The sequence below is a fragment of the Ursus arctos genome, unplaced genomic scaffold (assembly GCF_023065955.2).
Source record: "Ursus arctos isolate Adak ecotype North America unplaced genomic scaffold, UrsArc2.0 scaffold_9, whole genome shotgun sequence".
NCBI classification, from domain to species: domain Eukaryota; kingdom Metazoa; phylum Chordata; class Mammalia; order Carnivora; family Ursidae; genus Ursus; species Ursus arctos.
This window is the reverse complement of record NW_026623111.1, coordinates 38,069,511-38,093,040: the sequence shown is the minus strand read 5'-3', so window position 1 is coordinate 38,093,040 and position 23,530 is coordinate 38,069,511. Positions and strand designations below refer to the sequence as shown.

Below are 23,530 nucleotides of genomic sequence, written 5' to 3'. Positions count from 1 at the left end.
CGTCACTACAATCAGTTTTGGAACATTTTTACCACTTGAAGAAGACACTCTACTTTTCACTGTCAGTCCGTCTCCTGCCTTTCCATCCTCGCCCTGCTGCCGCCCTCAGCAACCACTAATCTATGTGCTGTCTCTATAGATTTCCCTATTCTGGACATTTCATATGACCATACGTGGTTTTTGTAACTGGTTTTTTTTCACTCAGCATAATATTTTCAAGGTTTACCCATGTCGTATTATGTTTCAGTACTTCATTCCTTCTTACAGCCAAATAATATTCCATTGTGTGGATTTACCACATTTTCTTTGTCCATTTGCCAATTTTAGTTGTTTCCATCTTTTGGCTATTATGAATAGTGTTGGTCTGAATGTTCATGTACAAGTTTTTGTGTGAGCATGTGTTTTCATTTCTCTTGGGTTTATACCTAGGAGTAGAATTCTTTTATTGCTGTATGTGGGATTAGGAAGTGTACCATTTATAACCACTTCTAAGTGCCACTTTGGCTTCTATTTAGGTAACCTTTAGAAAGTGGGGGTTTCCTGGACATTTTCTTCAAAAGCATTCTTTTTGTAGATTCTGCACCAGAGGATATATGGATATATTAAGTAATTCCTGCTCAAATAAACATTTCTTATTTTATAACTGAGATGTTTGTTGCTGTAATGAGCAATAAAACCATTTTATATTTGTGTTTCAAAAAACCTCATTAAATCCTGCTTACTTTTAAACATGTTCTATTTGGTTTGCGTTTATAGCTCCATGCTCTTTCAAAGTTTTATAGTTATTTATGGGCCCATTAGGTTACTATGGGATGGTGGGATGCCAATTTTGTATAAATAACAGGAGCTGTGCTTCAAAAGGCAAAGATAATAGTGTGAGGATTATTGTTTAGGAAAAGATAATAAAAGCTTTATGCTAACACAGATGCACTCTGTGTCTCTAATTTCATCTCTTTGGGCCTCTCTTATATATAAAGTCAAGTGGCAAAGAGATTCCTGAAGATAAGAGAGTTGGACTTTTCTGAACAATTATTTCAGCAGCAGGATGTAAAAGACAGCAATAGCAACACGTTTCTCTCCTCAACCCCCAAAACCGAAGTTGGAACTACAAAGGTTTAGTTTAGTTTAGTTTAGTGTTTCTAAAATCAGCAGATAGTCTGAGCTGTCCATATGGTTCCAAAGATTTGGACTCTAAAATAAAGATTTTGGTTTTTAAAAAAATCAAAGTCCAAGATCAGATAGATTCCAAGGTGGATTTTACCAAACTTTTAAAGAAGAGTTAATACATATTCTCCTTAAACTATTCCAAAAAATAGAAGAGGAAGAAGAGCTCACAAAGACATTCCATGAGGCCAGCATTACCCTAATACCAAAACCAGACAAAGACAACAACACACACACACACACACACACACACACACACACACACACACTATAAGCCAGTATCTCTGACAAACACAGATGCAAAAATCCTTAACAAAATAGCAAACCACTCAATAATACATTAAAAGGATTATCACCACAATCAAGAGGGATTTATTCTAGGGATACAAGGCTGTTTTAGTATTTGCATATCAATCAACGTGATAAACCACTTCAACAAAATGAGGAATAAAAATCATGTGATCATCTTAGTAGCTGCAGAAAAACATCTGACAAAATTCAACATCCATTCATGATAAATATTCTCAACAAAGTATGTAAGAGGGAACATACCTCAACATAAGAAAGACCATATATAAAAAACCCACAGCTAACGTCATACTCAATGGTGAAAAACTGAGAGTTTTTCCTCTAAGATCAGGAACAAGACAAGGATGTCCACTCTCACTACTTTTATTCAACATAGTACTAGAAGTCCTAGCCATAGCAACCAGAAAAGCAAAAGAAATAAGAGGCATCAATATGGTAAGGAAGAAGTTAAACTGTCACTATTTACAGATGACCTCTTGCCGTACATAGAAAATCCTAAAGATTCTACCAAAAAAACTATTAGAATAAATGAAGTCAATAAATTTGCAGGATACAAAATTAACCCCCAGAAATCAACAGTATTTCTGTACACTAATAATGAAGTAGCATCAATAGAAGAAATTAAGAAAACAATTCCATTTATAATTGTACCAAAAAGAATAAAATACCTAGGAATAAGCTTAACCAAGGAAATGAAAGACCTATACTCTGAAAACTATAAAACACTGATAAAAGAATTGGAGATGACACAAACAAATAGAAAGATATTCCATGCTCATGGATTGGAAGAAATAGTATTGTTAAAATGTCCATACTGCCCAAAGCAATCTACAGATTCAATGCAATCACTATCAGAATACCAAGAGCATTTCTCTCAGAACTAGATCAAATAATACTAAAATTTTTTATGGAACCAAAAAGACCCCAAATAACCAAAGCCATCTTGAGAAATAAGAACAAAGCTGAAGATATCATAATGCCAAATTTTAAGATATACTACAAAGCTTTAGTAATCAAAGCAATATAGTGCTAGCATAAAAATAGACACATAGATCAATGAAAGAGAATAAAGAGTCCAGAAAAAAAGCCATCTTTATGGCCAATTAATCTAGGACAAAGAAGACAAGATTATATAGTGGGAAAAAGTCTCTTAAATGGTGCTGGGAAAACTGGACAGCTGCAGGCAAAAGAATGAAACTGGACCACTTTCTTATACTATTCACAAACATAAACTCAAAATGGATTAAAGACCTAAATGTGAGATCTGAAACCATAAAATTCCCAGAAGAAAACATAAGTAGTAATTTCTTTGACAGTGGCCATAGAAACGTTTTCTTTGATATGTCTCCTCTAGCAAGGGACACAAAAGCAAAATTAAATTATTGGGACCACACAAAAATAAAAAGCTTCTACACAGTGAAGGAAACCATTAACAAAACAAAGAGACAACTTACTGAATGGGAGAAGATATTCGCCAAATATATATCTGATAAGGGGTTAATATCCAAAATATATAAAGACCTTATATAACTTAACACCAAAAAAACCCCTAACCCCCAAATAATCTAATTAAAAATGGGCAGAGGACCTGAATAGACATTTTTCCAAATAAAACATACAGACACATCAAAAGATGCTCACCATCACCAACCAAGGAAATTTACAAGAAAATGCAAATTAAAACAACATGAAATATCACTTTATGGCTGTCAGAATGGCTAAAATCAAAAACACAAGAAATGATTTAGTGTTGGTGAAGATGTGGAGTTAAAGGAACCCTTATGCACTGTTGGTGGGAATGCAAACTGGTGCAGCCCTTGTGCAAAACAGTGTGGATATTCCTCAAAAAAATTAAAGATAGAATTATCATATGATCCAGCAATTCCACTGCTGAATATTTACTCAAAGAAAATGAAAACGCTAATTCAAAAAGATATGTGCACCTCTATGTTTACTGCAACATTATTTACAATGATCAAGATATGGAAGCAACCCAATTGTCCATCAGTAGACAAATGGATAAAAGATGCAGTATATATATAAAATGGAATATTTTGCAGCCATAAAAAAGGATGAGATCTTGCCATTTGCAACAGCATCGATGGACCCAAAATCTATTATGCTAAGTGAAATAGGTCAGACTGAGAAAGATTTCACTCATGTGGAATCTAAAAATACAAAACAAGTGAATAAACAAACAAAAAGCAGAATCAGACTATAAATACAGAGGACAGACTGATGGTTGCCAGAAAGCGATGGGAGGATGGGCAAATGGGTGAAGAGGAGTGGGAGATACAGGCTTCCAGTTATGGAGAGAATAAGTCACAGGAATAAAAGGCACAGTATAGGGAATATAGTCAATGATATTATAGTAGTGTTGTATGGTGACAGATGGCAGCTACACTTATAAGCATAGCATAAAGAGAGAAGTTGAATTACTATGTTACACATGAGAAACTAATGACGCTGTAGGTCGATTATACTCAAAAATGTTTTTAAAAAAAATTTTAGGTTTTTGAAAGACATTGAAAGGAAAACTGAAGAGTTACAAGATTCTACCTAGGTTTTATTTCTCTAGTTATAGCCTACTAATGAAGGGCCATGTGACATAGAAAAATAATTTATAATAATTTATAAGGCTGGGGTTTAATAGTCTTCCTCTTCCAATTCCTAGATGTGTGGGTTTTGGTCAGATGCTTTAACTTCTCTGTCAGAGGAGGACCATAATTCTTATTCATTTCACAGAATTGTTATGTAAGTCAAATGAAATTAAATTTGTGAAAGTGTTTTTATAAATAACATTTATTATGGAATTAAAGATTTAGTTTTTATTATACTCAAAAGTTGACTGAAAATGTGTTTATTTCCTTTTAACTCTATCCGTAAGAGCTAAAATCTTTGTGCTACGATGTATTGTCATAGTCATCCCATACTCCAAACCCCCATGACTCTACAACCAAGCCATCGCCACAGTATGTTTTAATTGCCAGTAAAGTCACTAGGAAGGAATACATTTGTTGGATTTGCAATGTGATGGGAGGTTTCACATGGCTCTTATGCTTAGATCCAAGGGTGAATTTCAGAGACTAATCCATTTCTTTTTTTTTTTATTTTAATGTTTTTTATTATATTATGTTAGTCACCATACAGTACATCCCTGGTTTCTGATGTAAAGTTCGATGATTCATTAGTTTCGTATAACACCCAGTGCACCATGCAATATGTGCCCTCCTTACTACCCATTGCCAGTCCATCCCATTCCCCCAAACCCCTCCCCTCTGAAGCCCTCAGTTTGTTTCTCAGAGTCCATAGTCCCTCATGCTTCATTCCCCCTTCTGATTACCCCCCTTTCTTTATCCCTTTCTTCCCCTACCGATCTTCCTAGTTCTTACGTTCCATAGATGAGAGAAATCATATAATTGTCTTTCTCTGCTTGACTTATTTCACTTAGCATTATCTCCTCCAGTGCCGTCCATGTTGCAGCAAATGTTGAGAATTCATTCTTTCTGATAGCTGAGTAATATTCCATTGTATATATGGACCACAACTTCTTAATCCAGTCATCTGTTGAAGGGCATCTCCGTTCCTTCCACGATTTAGCTATTGTGAGACTAATCCATTTCTTATCATAATTAAACTGGCAGCCGCTTGTGCTGCTTTCACATGCCTAGAAGAGTCAGCTTATGTCACAGAGTTCTTTATTAGAGATTGCATTGATATCTGCCTGAAATTATATATAAACTATATAAATAATATATAAACATATATTTGCAATAATTAAAGTAAAATTATTTTGGTATGTTGGGAAACATTTGACAGAAATAGAATTGGTACTATTTGACCCCTTAAGGAACATTTATTGAGTGCAAGGCAATGTGTTATGGCATTGAATAAAGCCTACCCTCATGGACTCCACAGTTCAGTGAAGAAGGAGGACATTAAAAAATGATTACACAATTAATTAATGACACCAGAGGTAACTCTGATGTGGGAAGAGACTGTTGCTATGCTTGCTTATGACAGCGGCCCAAAGCTAGTTTGAGTGGAGGGCAGACTTTTCTGGTGGAGTGGCACTTTAAACATGAACTCCGCAATGAGGATGTTGGAGGGAGGCAGTGACGTGGTTGATCTGGAAGAGGCTTTTACAAGGTGCCTTTGACAGGTGTGGGGAGAGAAGGTTGAAGTGGGTAGAGTATGTGGCAAGAAGAAAAAATGGGGGGTTATTGCAACAGTCCTACAAGTGTGGTGCTTTGGATTTTGTTTGCACTGATTTTTGCAAACTATTGATCATCTTAATTTCACCAAAGTTATGGTCCAAAGAATCTCATGAGAATGCTTCCTGTCTTCTTTCACTGGCTATTGAAGCCTTGGTTTCAAAAGCTCTTCTATTCATCCACTTCTAAAATAAATTCTATTTGTTTTAGCCGTAAGCTTTTCAAGGGTGGTCTAAGGTAACTTTCCTAATTTTCATAGTACTGTGAAAAGACAATGTGTGACCCATTAATTTTTTGTTTTGTCATGCAGTGAAGAAGAAAGAAAAATTATAGTGGTGAAGATTATAGGAAATGTGGTAAATAGCTCATTTTTCTTGAACTCAAGAGAAATATTCCTCTAGAAAAGTGACTTTCCTCTTCAAAAATGCTAGCTGAACTAAAGATCATTGAACTTAAATATAGTTTTTCTCTTAGCAAATTTCTTCACAGTTTGTGGCTTTTACAAGAATTTGGAATTACAAGAATTTTAACTTCCTAACTTATAATGTTGGATTTTCATTATCATTTTAACATGGAAAACCCTCCCAGATCCTTATTTCCTTATACCAAAAATCTAAGATCCTCTATGATCTTTTATGATCTGACTCCATATTCCTTAGTTAAGCTCCCAAATTCCTTTAATAACACTGGCCTTTAGGTACAGATGAGAATAGTTTTTCTTTAATTGCTCAGGTCTGAGGTTATGTGTAATGTCTAAAGCTTTCCAAAGCGGGAGTCTAAAGCCTTGTACTCATAGTGTGGTCCATGGGCTGGCAATGTGAACATTACTTGAGAGTTTGTGTGACGTGCAGATCCTATTCCAGACCTGTTGACTTCGCATTCTAGCAGATCCCTAGGTGATTTCTGTGCTTGATCCAGTCCTCAACCCAGTGCAATCTGATCTTCCCCTTTTTCTCTTTTCGTCATACTACTAAATGCTTTTCCTGAGGCACCAGTGACTTTTTATCCAATGCACAGCATTTCAAACCAATGTGCGTTTGAGCAAGAGTTAAAAAAAAAAAAGTTAAAAAAGTAAAGAATATAATAACCAAAATTGGGTAATTGAGGGCAGGAGGGTGGTCAGAAGAGATAGGTTTTCCTCTTCATTCATGATGTGGAGCCAACCATTTTCCTAAAAATATAGAGAATGAAGTTTGACTTTTTTTATGGTATTGTTCAAAAATTAGTAAATAAAAATGATAAATATTACTACTTGAAAAGCAAAACATCATGGTGAAAGACTAGGCTTTGAAGTCAGACTGCATGGTTTTGAATTCCTGCTCACTTGCTAGTTTCAATATCTTGAGCAATTTCATGGAACTTTCTAGTTCTCACTTTTCTCATTTGTAAAGTGAGATGATAATGGTATCTACTTCATAAGGTTGTGAAGAGTAAATGGAATAATGGATCAAAAATGCTTAGTAGTAAATGCTCAATAAATGTAATTATTATTGTCCTTTAAAAAAAAAAAAAAAGAAGACATGCTTTCTCTCTGTGTTTGTTTAGGCCAGTTCAGAAGGAGTATGGTCATTGTTAGTTGGTGCCAGCAACACTGTCTTTCATTCAGGTGGGATCACATGACCAGATATGATCTTGCCCAGTCTTGACTACTCCTTTCTTTTCAAAATGCCTTTCTGTTTTGCCTGCATATTTTCACTTCTAATTTTTCTGCTGTTTCTGGCTGCTCTTTCTCTGTCTCCTTGAGCTCATCTTTCTTTAGCTAGTAATTAAATGTTGGGGTTTCTGTCCTAAGCTCTCTCTCTTCTCACTTTACACCCATGCCTCTTTTGGCAATGTCATTCATTCCCATGACTTCCTTCATCATCCATACATTCAACAAGTATTCATTAAAGCCAACACTGGTGCCAAGCATTCTGCTGGGCACTCAAGATGCAGACATGCATAATACACCTTCCTACCTCAAGGAGGCAGACAGGAAAATGGACAATTGCTCCTGAGTGTAGGTATGATGCAAACAGTGTGTGCTCAGGAACCACAAAGAAGATACAAATTTGTGGGGTTCTGGCAAGTCATTCTGGAGGAAATGTTAAGATTCCCTAGGTTTAGACTTTTTTCCCCTTGAATGTTTCATGGACATTTTATACTTAATGTACTTGTAAATTATCTATTGTAACAGGGTAGGCTGTGCTATACTGTGTAACAAAAGTAATCCTAAAATAATAGCAGTTTAAAAACAACAAAGGTAATTTTTCACTCATGCTTACAAGTCCTTCACGAATGGCATGGGAGCTGTGCTCATTGAGGTCATTCAGGGACTAAACTGATGGAGCAGCCATCATCTTGCACCTATGCAGTTATTGTGCCAGAGAAAAAGAAAAAGAGCTCTAGAGATTCTTTTTTTTTTTAAGTGTATGATATGGTATTATTAACTATAATCACCAGGCTGTACATCAGATCCCTAGAACTTATTCATCTTATAACTGGAAGTTTGTACCCTTTGACTAATGTCAAAAATATCCAGAGACAGAGAATTAGGCCAGAGAATGTACACACGCATGTGTCTTAGTAGAATGGGAGAGAATTGAAAATATTTGATGAATAACACTAATGACTACCACTTTTATCTCAGTTGGGGGTCCCTTCATATACACAGTAATTCAAACCAGAAACCTGGAAGGGACCTCTGACTTTCCCTTATCACTCACAACTTTGCCTCTGAAAGCTCCCTTTCAAATGTTACCTTTGTCCTCATTGCTTTTGCCTTGGGTCAAGCCATACTCTTTTTTCACTTGGACTATTGCAGCAGCCTTCTTATTATCCTCTAGACTTGATCCCTTTCCAGCATCACCCTGCTGCCAGAGTGATCATTCCAACGTGCCACCCTATTTAAGATCCTTCAAAAGTTCTTCATCACAAGAACAATTCCAAGACTTTAACAAAAACTACTCTTCACAATGTGGCTGCTTCTCCTTCTCTTGCCTTTCCTCCTGCCAGTCCCCCGTGTGCTAGCTGTGTTTAACGATCTGCTGCTGGGCTTTGCATATCTTTCCTCCTTTGTTCCATCTAGAAAGTTCTCCATTCCCTATGACCCACCTCCTTCTTCCCTCAAATGCTTTGCTCAAACCTACACAATCCTTAACTATCTTTTAAGATTTCTATTGAGGATCATTCTCCCCTAAGAAGCCTTTCCTGACTTTCTCAAATGGAATGACAGCTACTTCTCTACTTTCTGTCACCAGATCGCTTTATGTATATCATTCTCAAAGCCCTTGTATCATGGTTTGTATTTTTAGACTACATGCCTGTTTCCCTCAACTAATCTATAAACATCTTGATGTTAAGAAGCTCTTACTAAATGTTGTGTTTTCAGCAGAGAGTAAATACAAAGTTCCTGGCACATAGAAAATGCCAAGTAAATGTGTTACCACATGGCTAGAGATGTAAAGATAAGGAATTACTTTTAAACTCACATCCTGGAAGATAATTTTTTTACATGCATTTAATGGTTGATTTTTTCCAACTTGTATAATTTGTCCAAAGTGAGAAGTGTGTGTGGGTGCATGTGTATGTGTGTGTCATGTCCCAGCTCAATTCTTGGGTAAGTTAAATATCTCTTGAAAGCTTCGTTTTCCTTCTCTCTGAAACTCTGTAAAGAAGAGCTGATGATAGCATCTGTTTCAAAAGATTGTTGGAAGCCTATCTCAGTAGATGCCTATAGTGACTATCCTTAGCAAGGTGCCCATGTTAGTTTTCTTTTGCTGCTACAACAAATCGATTACTTGGTAGCTTAAAATGACATAAATATATTACCTTCGAGTTATGGAGGACAGAAGTCCAAATAGCACTGGGCTAAAATTAAGATGTTGGCAGGACTGTATTCCTTCTGGAGGCTCTAGGGGACAGTCTGTTTCCTATTTTTCCAGCTTCTGGAGCCTTCCTGCATTCCTTGGCTTGCGGCCTCTTTCCATATTCAGAATGAACAATGGTTCATTGAGTCCTTCTTATGCTGCATGGCTCTGATACACACCCTCTCACCCCCCTCTTCTGCTTATAAAACCCCACGACCACCTTGGGCTCACCTGAATAATCCAGGGTTATTTCCCCATCTCAAATCCCTTAACTAACTCACATCTGCAATATTCCTTTTGCCATTTAAGGTGTGTAAGGTTGCATATTCCCGGGTCCTGGGACTTAGGATGTGGATGTCTCTGGGGGGAATATTAATTTTGCCCACCACGGTGCTCAATTCATTCATTACAAGTAACCAGTAAAGCTTGGCTATTACTATTAGAATTATAGACTATTTCTTTTTTTTTTATTATATTAGGTTAGTCACCATACAGTACATCCTGGTTTCTGATGTAAAGCTCGATGCTTCATTAGTTGCGTATAACACCCAGTGCACCATGCAACACGTGCCCTCCTCACTACCCATCACCAGTCCGTCCCATTCCCCCACCCCCCTCCGCTCTGAAGCCCTCAGTTTGTTTCTCAGAGTCCATAGTCCCTCATGCTTCATTCCCCCTTCTGATTACCCCCCCTTTCTTTATCCCTTTCTTCCCCTACTGATCTTCCTAGTTCTTATGTTCCATAGATGAGAGAAATCATATGATAATTGTCTTTCTCTGCTTGACTTATTTCACTTAGCATTATCTCCTCCAGTGCCATCCATGTTGCAGCAAATGTTGAGAACTCTTTCTTTCTGATAGCTGAGTAATATTCCATTGTATATACGGACCACAACTTCTTAATCCATTCATCTGTTGAAGGGCATCTCGGTTCTTTCCATGATTTGGCTATTGTGGACAATGCTGCTATGAACATTGGGGTGCATATGGCCCTTCTCTTCACTACGTCTGTATCTTTGGGGTCAATACCCAGTAGTGCAATGGCTGGATCATAGGGTAGCTCAATTTTTAACTTTTTAAGGGACCTCCACACTGTTTTCCAGAGTGGCCATACCAACTTGCATTCCCACCAACAATGTAGGAGGGATCCCCTTTCTCCACATCCTCTCCAGCAATTGTTGTTTCTTGCCTTGTCAATTTTTGCCATTCTAACTGGCGTAAGGTGGTATCTTAGTGTGGTTTTGATTTGAGTTTCCCTGATGGCTAATGATTTTGAATATTTTTTCATGTGTCTGTTAGCCATGTGTATGTCATCATTGGAAAAGTGTCTGTTCATATCTTCTGCCCATTTTATGATTTGTTTATTTGTTTCTCGCGTATTGAGTTTGAGAAGTTCTTTGTAGATCTTGGATACCAGTCTTTTATCTGTAGCATCATTTGCAAATATATTCTCCCATTCCGTGGGCTGCCTCTTAGTTTTTTTGACTGTTTCCTTGGCTGTGCAGAAACTTTTTATCTTGATGACGTCCCACAAGTTCATTTTATCTTTTGTTTCTCTTGCCTTTGGAGATGTGTCATGGACTATTTCTTAAACAAAGGTTTTTAAACAGAGCTATGTTCCAGAGCTGAAATACTTTTGAGACACACAACCTTGATCAGTTTGGCCTTGTATTATTAACTTGGTGTCAAAGAGCCCCACTTTGTTCACTCCAAAAGTAGGTTAAGTGATTCACTTTTGAAAATTTCCTTAACCATTTTTGTTATGTGGGATGCATTTATAGTAAATGGAATTTGATATTTGTTTAAAAGTACCTTAGGAGCCCTAAGGAAGGCAGTTTTACTTTCATGACTCGTATTATGTAGTAATGACTAACAGTTATTGAGGACTTACTATGTGCCGGGAACTGTTCCAAGTGTGTGTGTGTGTGTGTGTGTGTGTGTGTGTGTGTGTACACTAATTTGCTCCTAATGACCAGTCCCGTGAGGGGAGGGGGTGTTTTTTATTTTCCTTATTTTATGGCAGTTGGGAGTTTTTGCAAAGTTTCAGGGCTGGTAAGTACCAAAGATGGGATTTAAATCCAGGCGGTCAGACTGTACCTTTAACCACAGCACTATAAAAATAGGAATGTAGAAACGATGGGGCAAAACGGGAAGAATGAACCCTCCACTTTGGGCTAATAACTCTTGGCATTTTTCTAGCTCATCATGGTATAGCCTGAGAGTATTTAGTCTTACTGAATTCTAATTTTGTACTTTTTAAAAAAATGCATAATAGATGACCAACTGTGAGTTGAAAGTTGGTCGGTTTCCAGAGATGCTTGAAAGCAAATTGCCCAGTGAGTTCAGGCTTTTAGACAGGCCCTTAGGTTTGTTCTCTCTCCCTCTCTGTCGGTTGGTTGGTCTGTGTGTCTCTTAAAATTGTACTCTAGGAACATTAACTACAGCAACTTCCATATATCCTGTATTACCTTTGCATTTCTATCTATTCTGCCAACTTGCTTTGATATGTAGAGTTTAAGAGCAAGGGCAAGGAAGCTGAATTTTTTTTTAGAAAGTTGTGATCCAAGTCAGTGTTTCCTAAGAAAGTCAGTGTATCCAGGGACCTCTTCAAGTAAAGAGATGCTGTTAACACTTTCACCACTGTGGTTAGATGAAAAAGACAAAGGAAAGATTATTATATGGCCAATCGTTACAAACAAAATGTTAAGAACAACTGTTGAAATATTTCATATGGAAAGGAACTCCTTTTAAGTGAGTTATTCAGGGATGTAACTGTGAGGAGTTGGCATTTGCTAAAAGTGTGTTGACAGAGCTGGATGCTGACTCAGAGGGTTAGCATAGTAAGTAAATCTCCTTTATGGGCTTTAAAAGTTCATTACAGCCACATTAGTGGAATTAACATGTTATTGAGAAAAGTCTATTCATGTCAAAATAAGTAACAGTGAGAGCAACTAATACATGGATGAAAATTAAATTATATCTAATTGATTCATATATCCTTCTGTGTGAAAGAAATACGTATTATACAGTCATCATGTCTATCACATACATTTATTTCAATCTAGGATAAATTCTGAATCATGTTGAAAATCAAAAACAATTAAATGAAGTCTTTCATTTCACTTACTGCCTTTAATATTGACTCAGAATCACACAGACATTTTGGAGAGTGTGTTACCTGCACCCATGGTCACAATCGAGCTTTTATGCCCCAGCGTTTTATTTAGAATCCTTCGGCAGATGAAACTGTTGACCTTAGTTAGCTACAAAACAGCTGCTTTTCTATTTTGATTTGTAGTTAATGTTTTCCAAGTGTCAAGCACATGTAGAGAAATTTTTTCCATAGACTGATATTAAACATTTTATTTATATTTCTTTTATTTTTAATGGTCTGTGGACTGTTTGGAAAAGTGAGAGCCAATGAGAGCATTCACTGTAAATTCCTTTAGAAAAAAAACCTCCCTTGGGTATTTCTATAATGAATCAATATCACATATGTTTATTTTAGTGACATACTCAATTCTAGTGCTATATTCTGGAAACAGTCTGTCGTCTATTTTTACTAAGTTAAAAATACATGATCTCTTTCAAAGTTTTCAGGAGTTTCTGCTGAAGCCAAAGCTAGGTGATTCCCAATAATCTTAGGTTTGACTATTTTGTCAATGAATGAATACCTCGAGAAAGTGACCAGTTGATAATCTTAGTTTAAGGGCTATATTGTATTAATCGTATTCTAATTATATTTTCTGGTCAAAGATGAAGATAATTTAGTTCCTTTTCTCAGTTTTTCTAGAATTAGAGTTTTACTTTTTAGGGTTTTTTGGTGATACAGTCTCAGTAAATACATGAGCCCTATTATTTTTATTTATCTGTTATGCATAGGTCACTGAAATATGGAAAATGTGGAGAAATATAAAGCTGAAGTTAAGCAGGCACAATTGTCCTTTGGTGGCAGATAAAGAGATATGAAGAGCTTGTGTCCTGGGCACTAAGTAGCATAAAATATGGGTGAAATTGGGAAACTGAGAAAGGAGGAGGGAAACACAGTAAGATTCACCACATTTCATTAATTTGTTGTGAGTCTCAGGTGAGGTGGAATTGCCCTAGAGTGTTTGGGCACGGGGACACCTAGATGGGAGACTCAGTTTCTCCACCTGAAGCTTTTGAGAAAGCAGTAGTTTCTTCACAGGGTTAGGTTACTCGTGGTAGAAGAGAAACTCTCTTGGTTGTCCCAATGAAGTGAGTAGTTTTGCTAGCCATCATCTTTCTCTTTGTGTTTGCCTGGATAGAATGAAACTTGGGAAAGTAGCTCTAGAGTTTTCTTAATGGGTTAAAAATAAATACTTCTAGTTATGTATCAAAATGTTCTTTCTTTTTTTTTTTTTTTTTTGTCTTTCAGGAACATTGAAAAAAGCCTATTTTAAATCAAATGGGAGTGAACCTTTGGTCACTGATGGTGAAGTTCAAGTGTCTGATATTATTCTTACAAATACAATTTGTAACAAGAGCACTGTGACATCTGCTACACATCCCAGTCAACACATTCCAGCCTGGACCACGGATGCTTCTCTCCCAGGGGACCAAAATCACAAGAACACAAGTAAGTCTGAGGGTGCTGAATACTCATGCCCTTTAATGTCTGTGGAACCCACAGGTGGATTTTTAAATGTGGCAACCAATGCTCTTAATTCATAATCACTTACTGGTCACACAGGCAAAGCGCTACTCTTATCTGACAAACCTAACTGAGAGTTCTATTCCTAAACATGAAATGCCATCAGCTCAGCTGTCCAGATAGGGATAAGGGTAAGAAATGAAAATGTATCCATGTCACTCAACATTTCAGAGGCATACTCCTTAACACAATGGTATTGATTAATACAATGGTATTGATTTTATGGTGGTTCACCTCTGAAAGTTTGTGTTTCTGTTTTGAAGTTTAAAGTTACTTATTTTGAGATGGTTAAATGAGTAAGTAAGTGAAGTTACTTATTTTGTTATTGATGCCTTGTGGGAAGGATCTCAATTCTATGATAGAATGTCAATGATTTAATGGGAACTATCCCCCCATTTGCTTGTGAGGTGCTCATGTGTTCTTTTTACCTTATTTCCCTCTTTTCCCTCTTATCGGCTGTGCAATTTATTTTATGTGTTGGTGACTGACAATCACACCTTGAAGAAAATGGCGTGTATGAAACTCTACTTGAGGACAAATGGAAGAATCTGTCAGCTATTCCAGAACAAGAGCTGGGAGAAGGAGAGAGGACAGAAACTGGAGATAGGACCAGTTAGATGGTGACAGGCAATATGTTCTGGAATATGATTCTGTTCCTCAATATCCCTCAGATTTTTAGTAAAGGCACCAAGCTTCCAGAATGCTGGTGGGAGTTCAGTTGTGGGTAAAGTGTCTAAGAGCTTTGACTCTGATCCAGTTAGTGCTGGCAAAACATAATCAGAATGCAGTCATTTTAAGAACTTTCTCTGCAGTTGTCTTAATTCTTATTTTCTTTTTTCTAAAGATTTTATTTATTTGAGAGAGAGAGAGCATGAGCAGGGGGAGGGGCACAGGGACAACCAGACTCTGTGCTGAACGTGGAGCCCCACGCGGAGCTCGATCCTAGGACCCTGAGATCATGACCAGAGCCAAAGTCAGACACTTAACTGACTGAGCCACCCAGGCGCCCCTTAATTCTTATTTTCTATTTCCTAAAACAAGATTATGTGATTGAAAATTGTCCATTCATGGTCCTTTTCATGCTCCTTCTCATGAAAACCCAACAAAGGGAAATCACCACCTAGGTCTAGGACAGAGTATTGATTTTCATTCTGAGCCAGGAGGGAAGGATTAAGCTAAATTTTAGCTATCATAGCATATGTTTGTCAGTATCTGAAGAAAAGCAGAATTATTCTATTGCTCTAGCCCCAAAGAGTCAGACTGTTTGGATTCCATTGTTTCACACAGCACCTATGTATTAATAAGAATTATGGTTGGTGTTCACTGGTGATTAATACAGATTCATGTTTGTTACCTGACACTAATAACTGCAAACCCAAGTTATGCCCAGTAAAATTTGTTTTCCTAATGAGTTTGATTTTGAGGTTTTTAAGATCTTATTCGTGTTTTAAGCACTTCATTGTTCTTGAAGACAGTGTTTTTCAACAGAAGTGCAGAAGTAATTTAAGCAATAACTCAATCCCGTTAATGTGGTTGCAATTACAGCAATTGTTATTTTCTTTTGCTAAGTGGGTTTGTCTCTATTTTGAAAGTTTTGTCATTTGTTAAGATTCAAGTAGAGGTGGCAGACACATGCTCTGAAGAGTAAAGAAACACATGGTATTTGTGACTCAGTTTGGAAGCCTGATGGAAGTCTGTTTGACTCGTTTTCTCTTCCTATGGCTGGAACATTCCTTGAGACTATGAATGTAATTTGACGTGTAAAGGAAATCCAGGTGAAATTAGAACGGTTAAAGGAAGAAAGGTCAAAACCTTTGAATACATGTCATTCCATGTAGTTAATGTACTTGACAGTTAGCATTGAGCTTTACTGTCTGGCCACCTAGACTGTCTGTATTAACTAATATTATTCATTGCAAGGGAGTTGATAGTTTTTCATACAATTCAATAATATTGCTAGCCTGTGATTGTAGAGCTTTTGGTTGTTGTGAGGGTCCATTTAAATACTTTCTCTATGGTCCTTACATATAATTAACTGATGAGGTATGCAGGCTAGGCAATACACACCATTTCAAGTAATGGAATTGAGGCTTAGAGAAATTAAGTTGACATATCCAATATCACTTGTCTAGTAATTGGTAGGCGTGAAATTGGGATTCCAATCTTGGGACTCCTAGACCAGTGCTCTTTCAAGTATTTCATGCTTCCTCATTTAATTTTATTGCATTCTTAGTAGTTGCAGAGCAAATTTAAGCTCGAGGAGAGTAGTTTGTTTTTTTCACTGTACTATAAAATATTTATTGAATGAATAAAGAAATGAACTCCAGTCATTTCAAAATTTTAATATCTGATTTATCACTTTTCATTAACAATATCTAATCATACTTCTGCACTTGATATTTATTTAACCAGTTTTACTTAAAGGATCATTTAATGCCTTGTATCAGTCTAACACCTAGCAGAGGATTTGCTTTTATACTTTTTAAAAAATTACTGTCTAATTGAAATGTCATTTTAAATTCCTGGCATATGTGAAGGCTATTTAAGTCCACTTCAGTCCAAAAATACAGTGGTCAGACATTCTGTTCTATCCAGATATCCTGAGTAGGAAACCAAGGAGAGACCTCTGGGCAAAGGTATGAGGAAGTATCCTTTCTTTAAGACCTTTCCGCCTGGGGGGTCCTCAATATCAAGTCAAAGAACACTATGAATACCCCCCCAGTTACACTGTGTGGCAGAGCTTTGTAAATGTAAAATAGGTTTTATGTGGTGTCTGTTACTTCTGGAGTTTCATTAGCTGCATTCTGAAACCCAGTTGTAATATGGAAAAGGAAAGGTTCATAGTTAGCTTGCGTGTTATATTTCAGCAAGGGATTTTTCTAGGTTGTGTTTTGTATTTTCACTTTTTTGTTTTCACCTTTCTCCTTATATATTTTATAAATATTTAAACATAAATTGAATTTTAAGGAAAGGAAAAAACTCTTTGACCCACCAAGAGCTTTCAGGTTAAAAATAATATGGTGCACAGAAATAATCTAGAACTCTCATCAGGAATTAAAGTGACAAAAGAGTGGGGTAATGTGCTAAAAGCTGCAAGTGTTCTGTTTTGTTATCATGCTCTTTGATAACTAGCTCCATAATCTTCTGTATCAAATGAAAATGCATCATCCCTCTCATTCACTTTAAAAAAAAAATTTATTAGTACTGATAGCTTTGTACCCAAAGTGCCCTAACCACATGCTCAAAATTTGCTGAGTGTAGAAAGCTTACTTATACACCAGTCAAAAACCCTAAAATTATTCTTCCTTCCTAGTTTTCTGTTTGTAACATGGTATTTCCATTAGCTTGTGAGTTCTGCACGAGTATGAAGCTAAGGGAATTAGAACATGTTTTGAAGTTTTGCTTGGATTGCCATTCATCAGGCAACTCTACAAAGGGGGATGTGGAGAGGGAGTCTAATTAGACATCTGAAATCACAGTAGTCCCTTCTCTTTTTTTCCTGACATTTTCTAATCCTATCAACAATAGAACACTGGATATCTTCATTATAGTTTTTAGTTCTGCTCTCCTCAGAGCCATGCACCCACCTCTGTAGCGTACTGACTGTAGATTCCTTTGCTGTTTGGTGTGGGGATCTGTGCTTCTCTGTGCTCATATGTGTAAACGGGATGGGTGAATGGATTAATGTGCCTGAGAATTGTATCCTTCACATTCCTTGCTTGTTGTTGGACAGTACTTTTCCATCCGGGGTCTGAGGGACTCAGATGTATTCTGAGAATCCAAGAATTCTCTATAACAATTTCTTAAATATATGCTTTCATTTCAGTGATAATAAAAAAAATAACTACTGTAAACTTGACCTCAATAACCCAGATAACCATCTATAACAAGTACTTACGTGGAATTTTAGTGACTGTATTTGGGTTTCTATTTATGATTTATGTTGCTGCAAAGCTGTATTGGCTAGACGTTTGCCAGCCATCAAGAAAGGCACAGAGGCTCACTTGATAGATACTCTTTCCAATTGCAGAACTAAAGTATGTACTGGCTTCTTGTACGAAGGGCACCTTCGTGGCAATTCAGAGAAAAATGGTGACCCACTTGCTCAGCTGGGATATGTGGTGGTATAAGCTTCCTAAATACAGAAGAACTTGTGACTCAGCACCATACTTTTCATAAAATAATGTTAATATTGTTCATTAATATAATTAACTTAAATTTCATTAGTTTTGTAGTTTTGTTTCTATTTAAATTCTACATATCAATTTTGTAGTTATGTTAGATCTATAGGCATAAAGCGGTTTCTATCTAAATATATATACACCTGCATAACTTTCTCCCTGTAAGAATGCCTTTACAATTTTCAGCTTGCAAAATACTGCTTTAGGGTAACAGAATTCTAGCTGTTTGTGTCACATCACCAGAAAAAGCAGCAATGTCCTATGGCAGGGCTTCTTAACTTTTTTTGTGTCCAGGACCCCTTTGGTGATCTGGTGAGGCCTCTAGGCGCCTTCTCAGAATAATGTTTTGGTGCTTAAAATGAATCACACAGAATCACAAAGGAAGGCAATTTTATTAAAATTCATTTATCAAAATATTAGAAATGTAAGTTTGTGATACTGTCATTCATGTGTCTATTAAATAATATCTATCAGTGGGTCAACAACTATAATTTTATAACAGGAATGAGCATAAATCATATTTTGAAATGTCTGCCATAGCTCTATGTTGATATGAGAATGTCATGTATAATGTTTGTTTTTCTACATTTGTTGCCTACATTGATAATTTAAGTATTCTAAATTTCAGTTGGAGGTAAATGGAAATAGAAATGCTATTTTTCTCCAATCCAGAGGTTCTTCATAGACAAATTCTATGTATGGGTCCTTTGGGGTCTTTGGATTATGATTAAGAACACATACTCCAGATGAAAAGAGTATTTTTTTGGTACCTGGGAGAGTCTAAGTCCTGTTTAAGCTGCTTCATTAGAAATTTGCTACTCCAAAATTTACTCTAGTCATGACCCTGGACACCATTGCTTATGTGCTCTGCTAGCCACCAGTGTTAGACACCAATGTTCAAGTCCAGTTGGTTGCCCTCTTCTGTATAGTAAATCATATTCTTCAGGCTTGAAGAATAGTTGTGAGATTCTGACACGGGCTTCTGTCTAGAATCAACATCTAAGCAAGAACCAAGTGAAGGGGCGCCTGGGTGGCACAGTGGTTGGGCATCTGCCTTCGGCTCAGGGCGTGATCCCAGCGTTATGGGATCGAGCCCCACGTCAGGCTCCTCCACTGTGAGCCTGCTTCTTCCTCTCCCACTCCCCCTGCTTGTGTTCCCTCTCTCGCTGGCTGTCTCTATCTCTGTCAAATAAATAAATAAAATATTTAAAAAAAAAAAAAAAGAACCAAGTGAAGCATTTAAATAATTGTTGCATGCGTTTCTGGTTAGCGGGTAGCATTCTAGTAGAGACCTACCTGCACAATACGTGGGAGAGAGAGAAAGGAAATTCAAATGTAGTAATGGACTCTCTTCCCCCCCCCCCACTCTCCTTTCCTTTCTCCTTATTTCATCTTTAGATGACTGTCCTTGGGAGGTACTGGGTTCTCTTCCAGAGAAAGCAAACTCAATCACTTGCAGAGGTAGGCTTTTAAAAGGGGTAATGGTGCATTGGGTGTTATACGCAACTAATGAATCATGGAACTTTACATCAAAAACTAGGGATGTACTGTATGGTGACTAACATAATATAATAAAAAATTATTATTAAAAAAAAGGGGGGGGTAATGGATTGGTCACTGGTTCACTCTCCTTTGACTACAGTCCCAGTCTTCCCTTCTCAAAGATCTCTGGGTAAGGCTTCCTGACCTTCTTTCCAGAATGAATCCTGCAATATTCCACGAGTGACATGTTCCCGCAAAGGCATCGTGCTTATAACACATAACTGTAGCAAATGAGAGTCCGAGTTAAATAGTTGTGTCAAAGGCTTGTGGTTCAAAATTTTCCTCTCCAGATTCATTATCACAGTTTCCTCTTTGGCAAGAAGAGCCCAATATCCTTGATTAGTATCGAGAAAAAAACAAAAAAGAGTAGCATGGTGATACTACATTGTAAACACAGTCCTGATCCAATTCAAGGATAAAAATGATCTTTTTAAAAGCCAAATTCTCAGATAAAAGTTTAAAAAAAAAAACCTGTGTCATTTACTCTACTGTTTGGTTCTGAAAGAAAGTTGGCATTGTGTATATTCTTTTGCCTGAATCATTCAGTTTGCTGACTGTCTTTGGTTCTTGGTCTTTGTACAATTCTGTGTTGAAAGCAAAAAAAACGATCAGTGGGAATCTGTTTGCTGTTACTTGTGCCTTTGGAGAATATGCCTTTTCACTTATTTGTAGTTGAAATGAATATGATAATGAATTTTGTAAGCCAAAAGCTTTGTATCAATTTACATTTGATGCAAACCACTCCTTGTTTTTTATTGTTAACATATTTTATTCTTATATTTTGCTCCTCTGCATCATTAACCTAATATTTGCATGTGGTGTTTAATATGGTAAGACTTACAGTACTTGTTTATAATTATGTTAATTGGTGTAACCAATGTCTGGGAAGCACCATTTATTCATCAGCAGCTGTTTATTGGGTGCCAAGCTCTGGGGTTTGGCTGTGTAGACTATGAAAGTGGATCAGATAAAAATCTTGTCCCTAAGTAGCCACTGTCTAGTAACTTCTCCTACCAATCTTCCTAGTTCTTATGTTCCATAAATGAGTGAAACCATATGATAATTGTCTTTCTCTGCTTGACTTATTTCACTTAGCATAATCTCCTCCAGTCCCGTCCATGTTGCTGCAAATGTTGTGTAATCGTTCTTTCTCATGGCTGAGTAATATTGCATTGTATATATGGACCACATCTTCTTAATCATATCTCTTGTCTTTTTGATAATAGCTGTCCTAAGAGGTGTGAGGTGGTATTTCGTTGTGGTTCTGATTTTCATTTCTCAATGATTATGGTTGTTGAGCATCTTTTCATATGTTTGTTGGAGATTTGTATGTCTTTTGTTTTTGGAAACTGTCTATTCAGGTCCTTTGTCCATTTTTATTTGGGTTTTTTTGCTACCAAGTACTGTGAGTTCCTTATATATTTTGAATATTAACCCCTTATCAGATATATAATTTGCAGATTTTTTTTTCCATTTCATAAGATGAAATAGGTTGCCACGGGGCGCCTGGGTGGCTCAGTCATTAAGCGTCTGCCTTTGGCTCAGGGCGTGATCCCAGGTCCTGGGATCGAGCCCCACATCGGGCTCCTCTGCTGGGAGCCTACTTCTGTTCCCTCTCTCACTGGCTGTCTCTCTCTCTCTGTCAAATAAATGAATAAAATCTTAGAAAGAAAGAAAGAAAGAAAGAAAGAAAGAAAGAAAGAAAGAAAGAAAGAAAGAAAGAAAGAAAGAGAAAGAAAGAAAGAAGAAAGAGAGAGAGAAAGAAAGAAAGAAAAAGAAAGAAAGAAAGAAAGAAAGAAAGAAAGAAAGAAAGAAAGAAAGAAAGAAAGAAAGAAAAATTGCCATTTTCTAGCTTTTTGGTTTGATGTAATCCCACTTACTTATTTAGCTTTCATTGCCTGTACTTTTGGTATCTTTTTCAAAAAAATCATTGCCAAGACCAATGTCAGGAAGCTTTTCCCCTGTTTTCTGTTAGAAATTTTATGGTTTTAGGTGTTATTTTTAAATCTATGATCCATTTCAAATTTCCATTAGGCAGGTTTATGAATATATTGGGGTTGTTATTTTGAAGCCATTGTTTGCACATTATAGGGGAAAGCAAATAAGTATTTCTATTTATGTTGTCAGGAACCAACATTTTCAATGTAAGAGGAAAGAGGTACAGATATAAAAACAAATAAAACACTATGATCTTAATTTTGTATTGAAATCATCAGTGTAAACACAATATCTTTTCCTCCTTTAAAATACATAATAGTTGTCTCTGTTCAAAAGCCTGGAGGAAGTGACAACTCAGGAACAATGAACACATCTGGTGCCTTGTTCCTGCCAAAGTTCTTGAAGAATTCTTCTAGTCAGCTTATTAACTTAAACTGTTTGTGTTGATGTCCATCATTCTGAGGTCATAATGAAATATGGGTGCCCTTTTCATATGCAGACTCATTTATTCCTTCATTTCAGGAAAAAATTTCTTTATAACATTTTCAGGATTTTTTTCTTCCGCTTCTGAGTTCTTGGATTCAGAAGGACATTTTTTGTTGACTTGCTATTTTCCTTATATGTGCATCTTCTTAAATGTGCTTATAGTGATTATCCGAAGCCTCTTCAATTTTTATTTATTATTTGTAAATATTTTAGGGTTAAATTACTATTTTTAGTGTTATAGTCTCAATTTTCTTTTATTACAATTTTTGTCTTTTGCCTTTGAGCTGGGTTTTTTTTGGTAATACATGTATTTTATGTAGTATGAGTGTATGTACATATTTCTTCATTTATTTTTAAGTTTTATTTCAATTGCAGTTAGTTAACATGTGTGTTATATTAGTTTCAGGTGTACAGTATAATGATTCAACACTTCCATACATCACCCTGTGCTCATCATGCCAAGTGCACTCTTTAATCCCCACACCTGTTTTACCCATCCCCCCCCACCTCCCTCCTCTCTGGTAACCATCAGCTTGTTCTCCATAATTAAGAATCTGTTTCTTGGTTTGCCACTCTCTCTCTCTCTTTTTTCCCTTTGCTCTCATTTGTTTTGTTTCTTAAATTCCACATATAAATGCAATCATATGGTATTTATCTTTCTCTGACTTATTTTGCTTAGCATTATACTCTCTAGCTCCATCCATGTCCTTGCAAATGATGAGCTTTCATTATTTTTTATGGCCGAGTAATATTCCATTATATATATCTTCTTTATCCATTCAGCTGATGGACACTTGGGCTGGTTCCATATCTTGGCTACTGTAAATAATGCTGCTATATAAACGTAGGGGTGCATGTATCCCTTTGAATTAGTGTTTTTGTATTCTTTGGGTAAATATTCAGTAGTGCTATTGCTGGACCATAGGATTGTTCTATTTTAACTTTTTGAGGAACCTCCATACTGTTTTCCAGAGGGGCTGCACTAGTTTGCATTCCCACCAACAGCACAAGAGGGTTCTTTTTTCTCCACATCCTCACCAACATCTGTTGTTTCTTGTGTTGTCGATTTTAGCCATTCTGTCAGGTGTGATGTGATATCTCATTGTAGTTTTGATTAGCATTTCCCTGATGGTAAGTGATGATGCACATCTTTTCCTGTGTCTCTTGGTCATC

At 36.6% G+C, this 23,530-nt stretch overlaps 1 protein-coding gene across 5 annotated transcripts in view; it reads left to right on the top strand.

The window, feature by feature from the left end:
- CORIN (corin, serine peptidase) overlaps positions 1 to 23,530 on the top strand; it is a 228,265-nt gene that overhangs the window by 34,309 nt on the left and 170,426 nt on the right. For 3 of the 5 annotated variants that reach the window (XM_057309874.1, XM_057309872.1, XM_057309877.1), the window contains 2 exons: positions 13,935 to 14,135; positions 19,790 to 19,852. In XM_057309874.1, the coding sequence (XP_057165857.1) occupies positions 13,935 to 14,135; positions 19,790 to 19,852 (264 nt within the window). The remainder of the gene's footprint in view (positions 1 to 13,934; positions 14,136 to 19,789; positions 19,853 to 23,530) is intronic. The other 2 variants (XM_057309875.1, XM_057309873.1) reach the window with 1 other exon arrangement.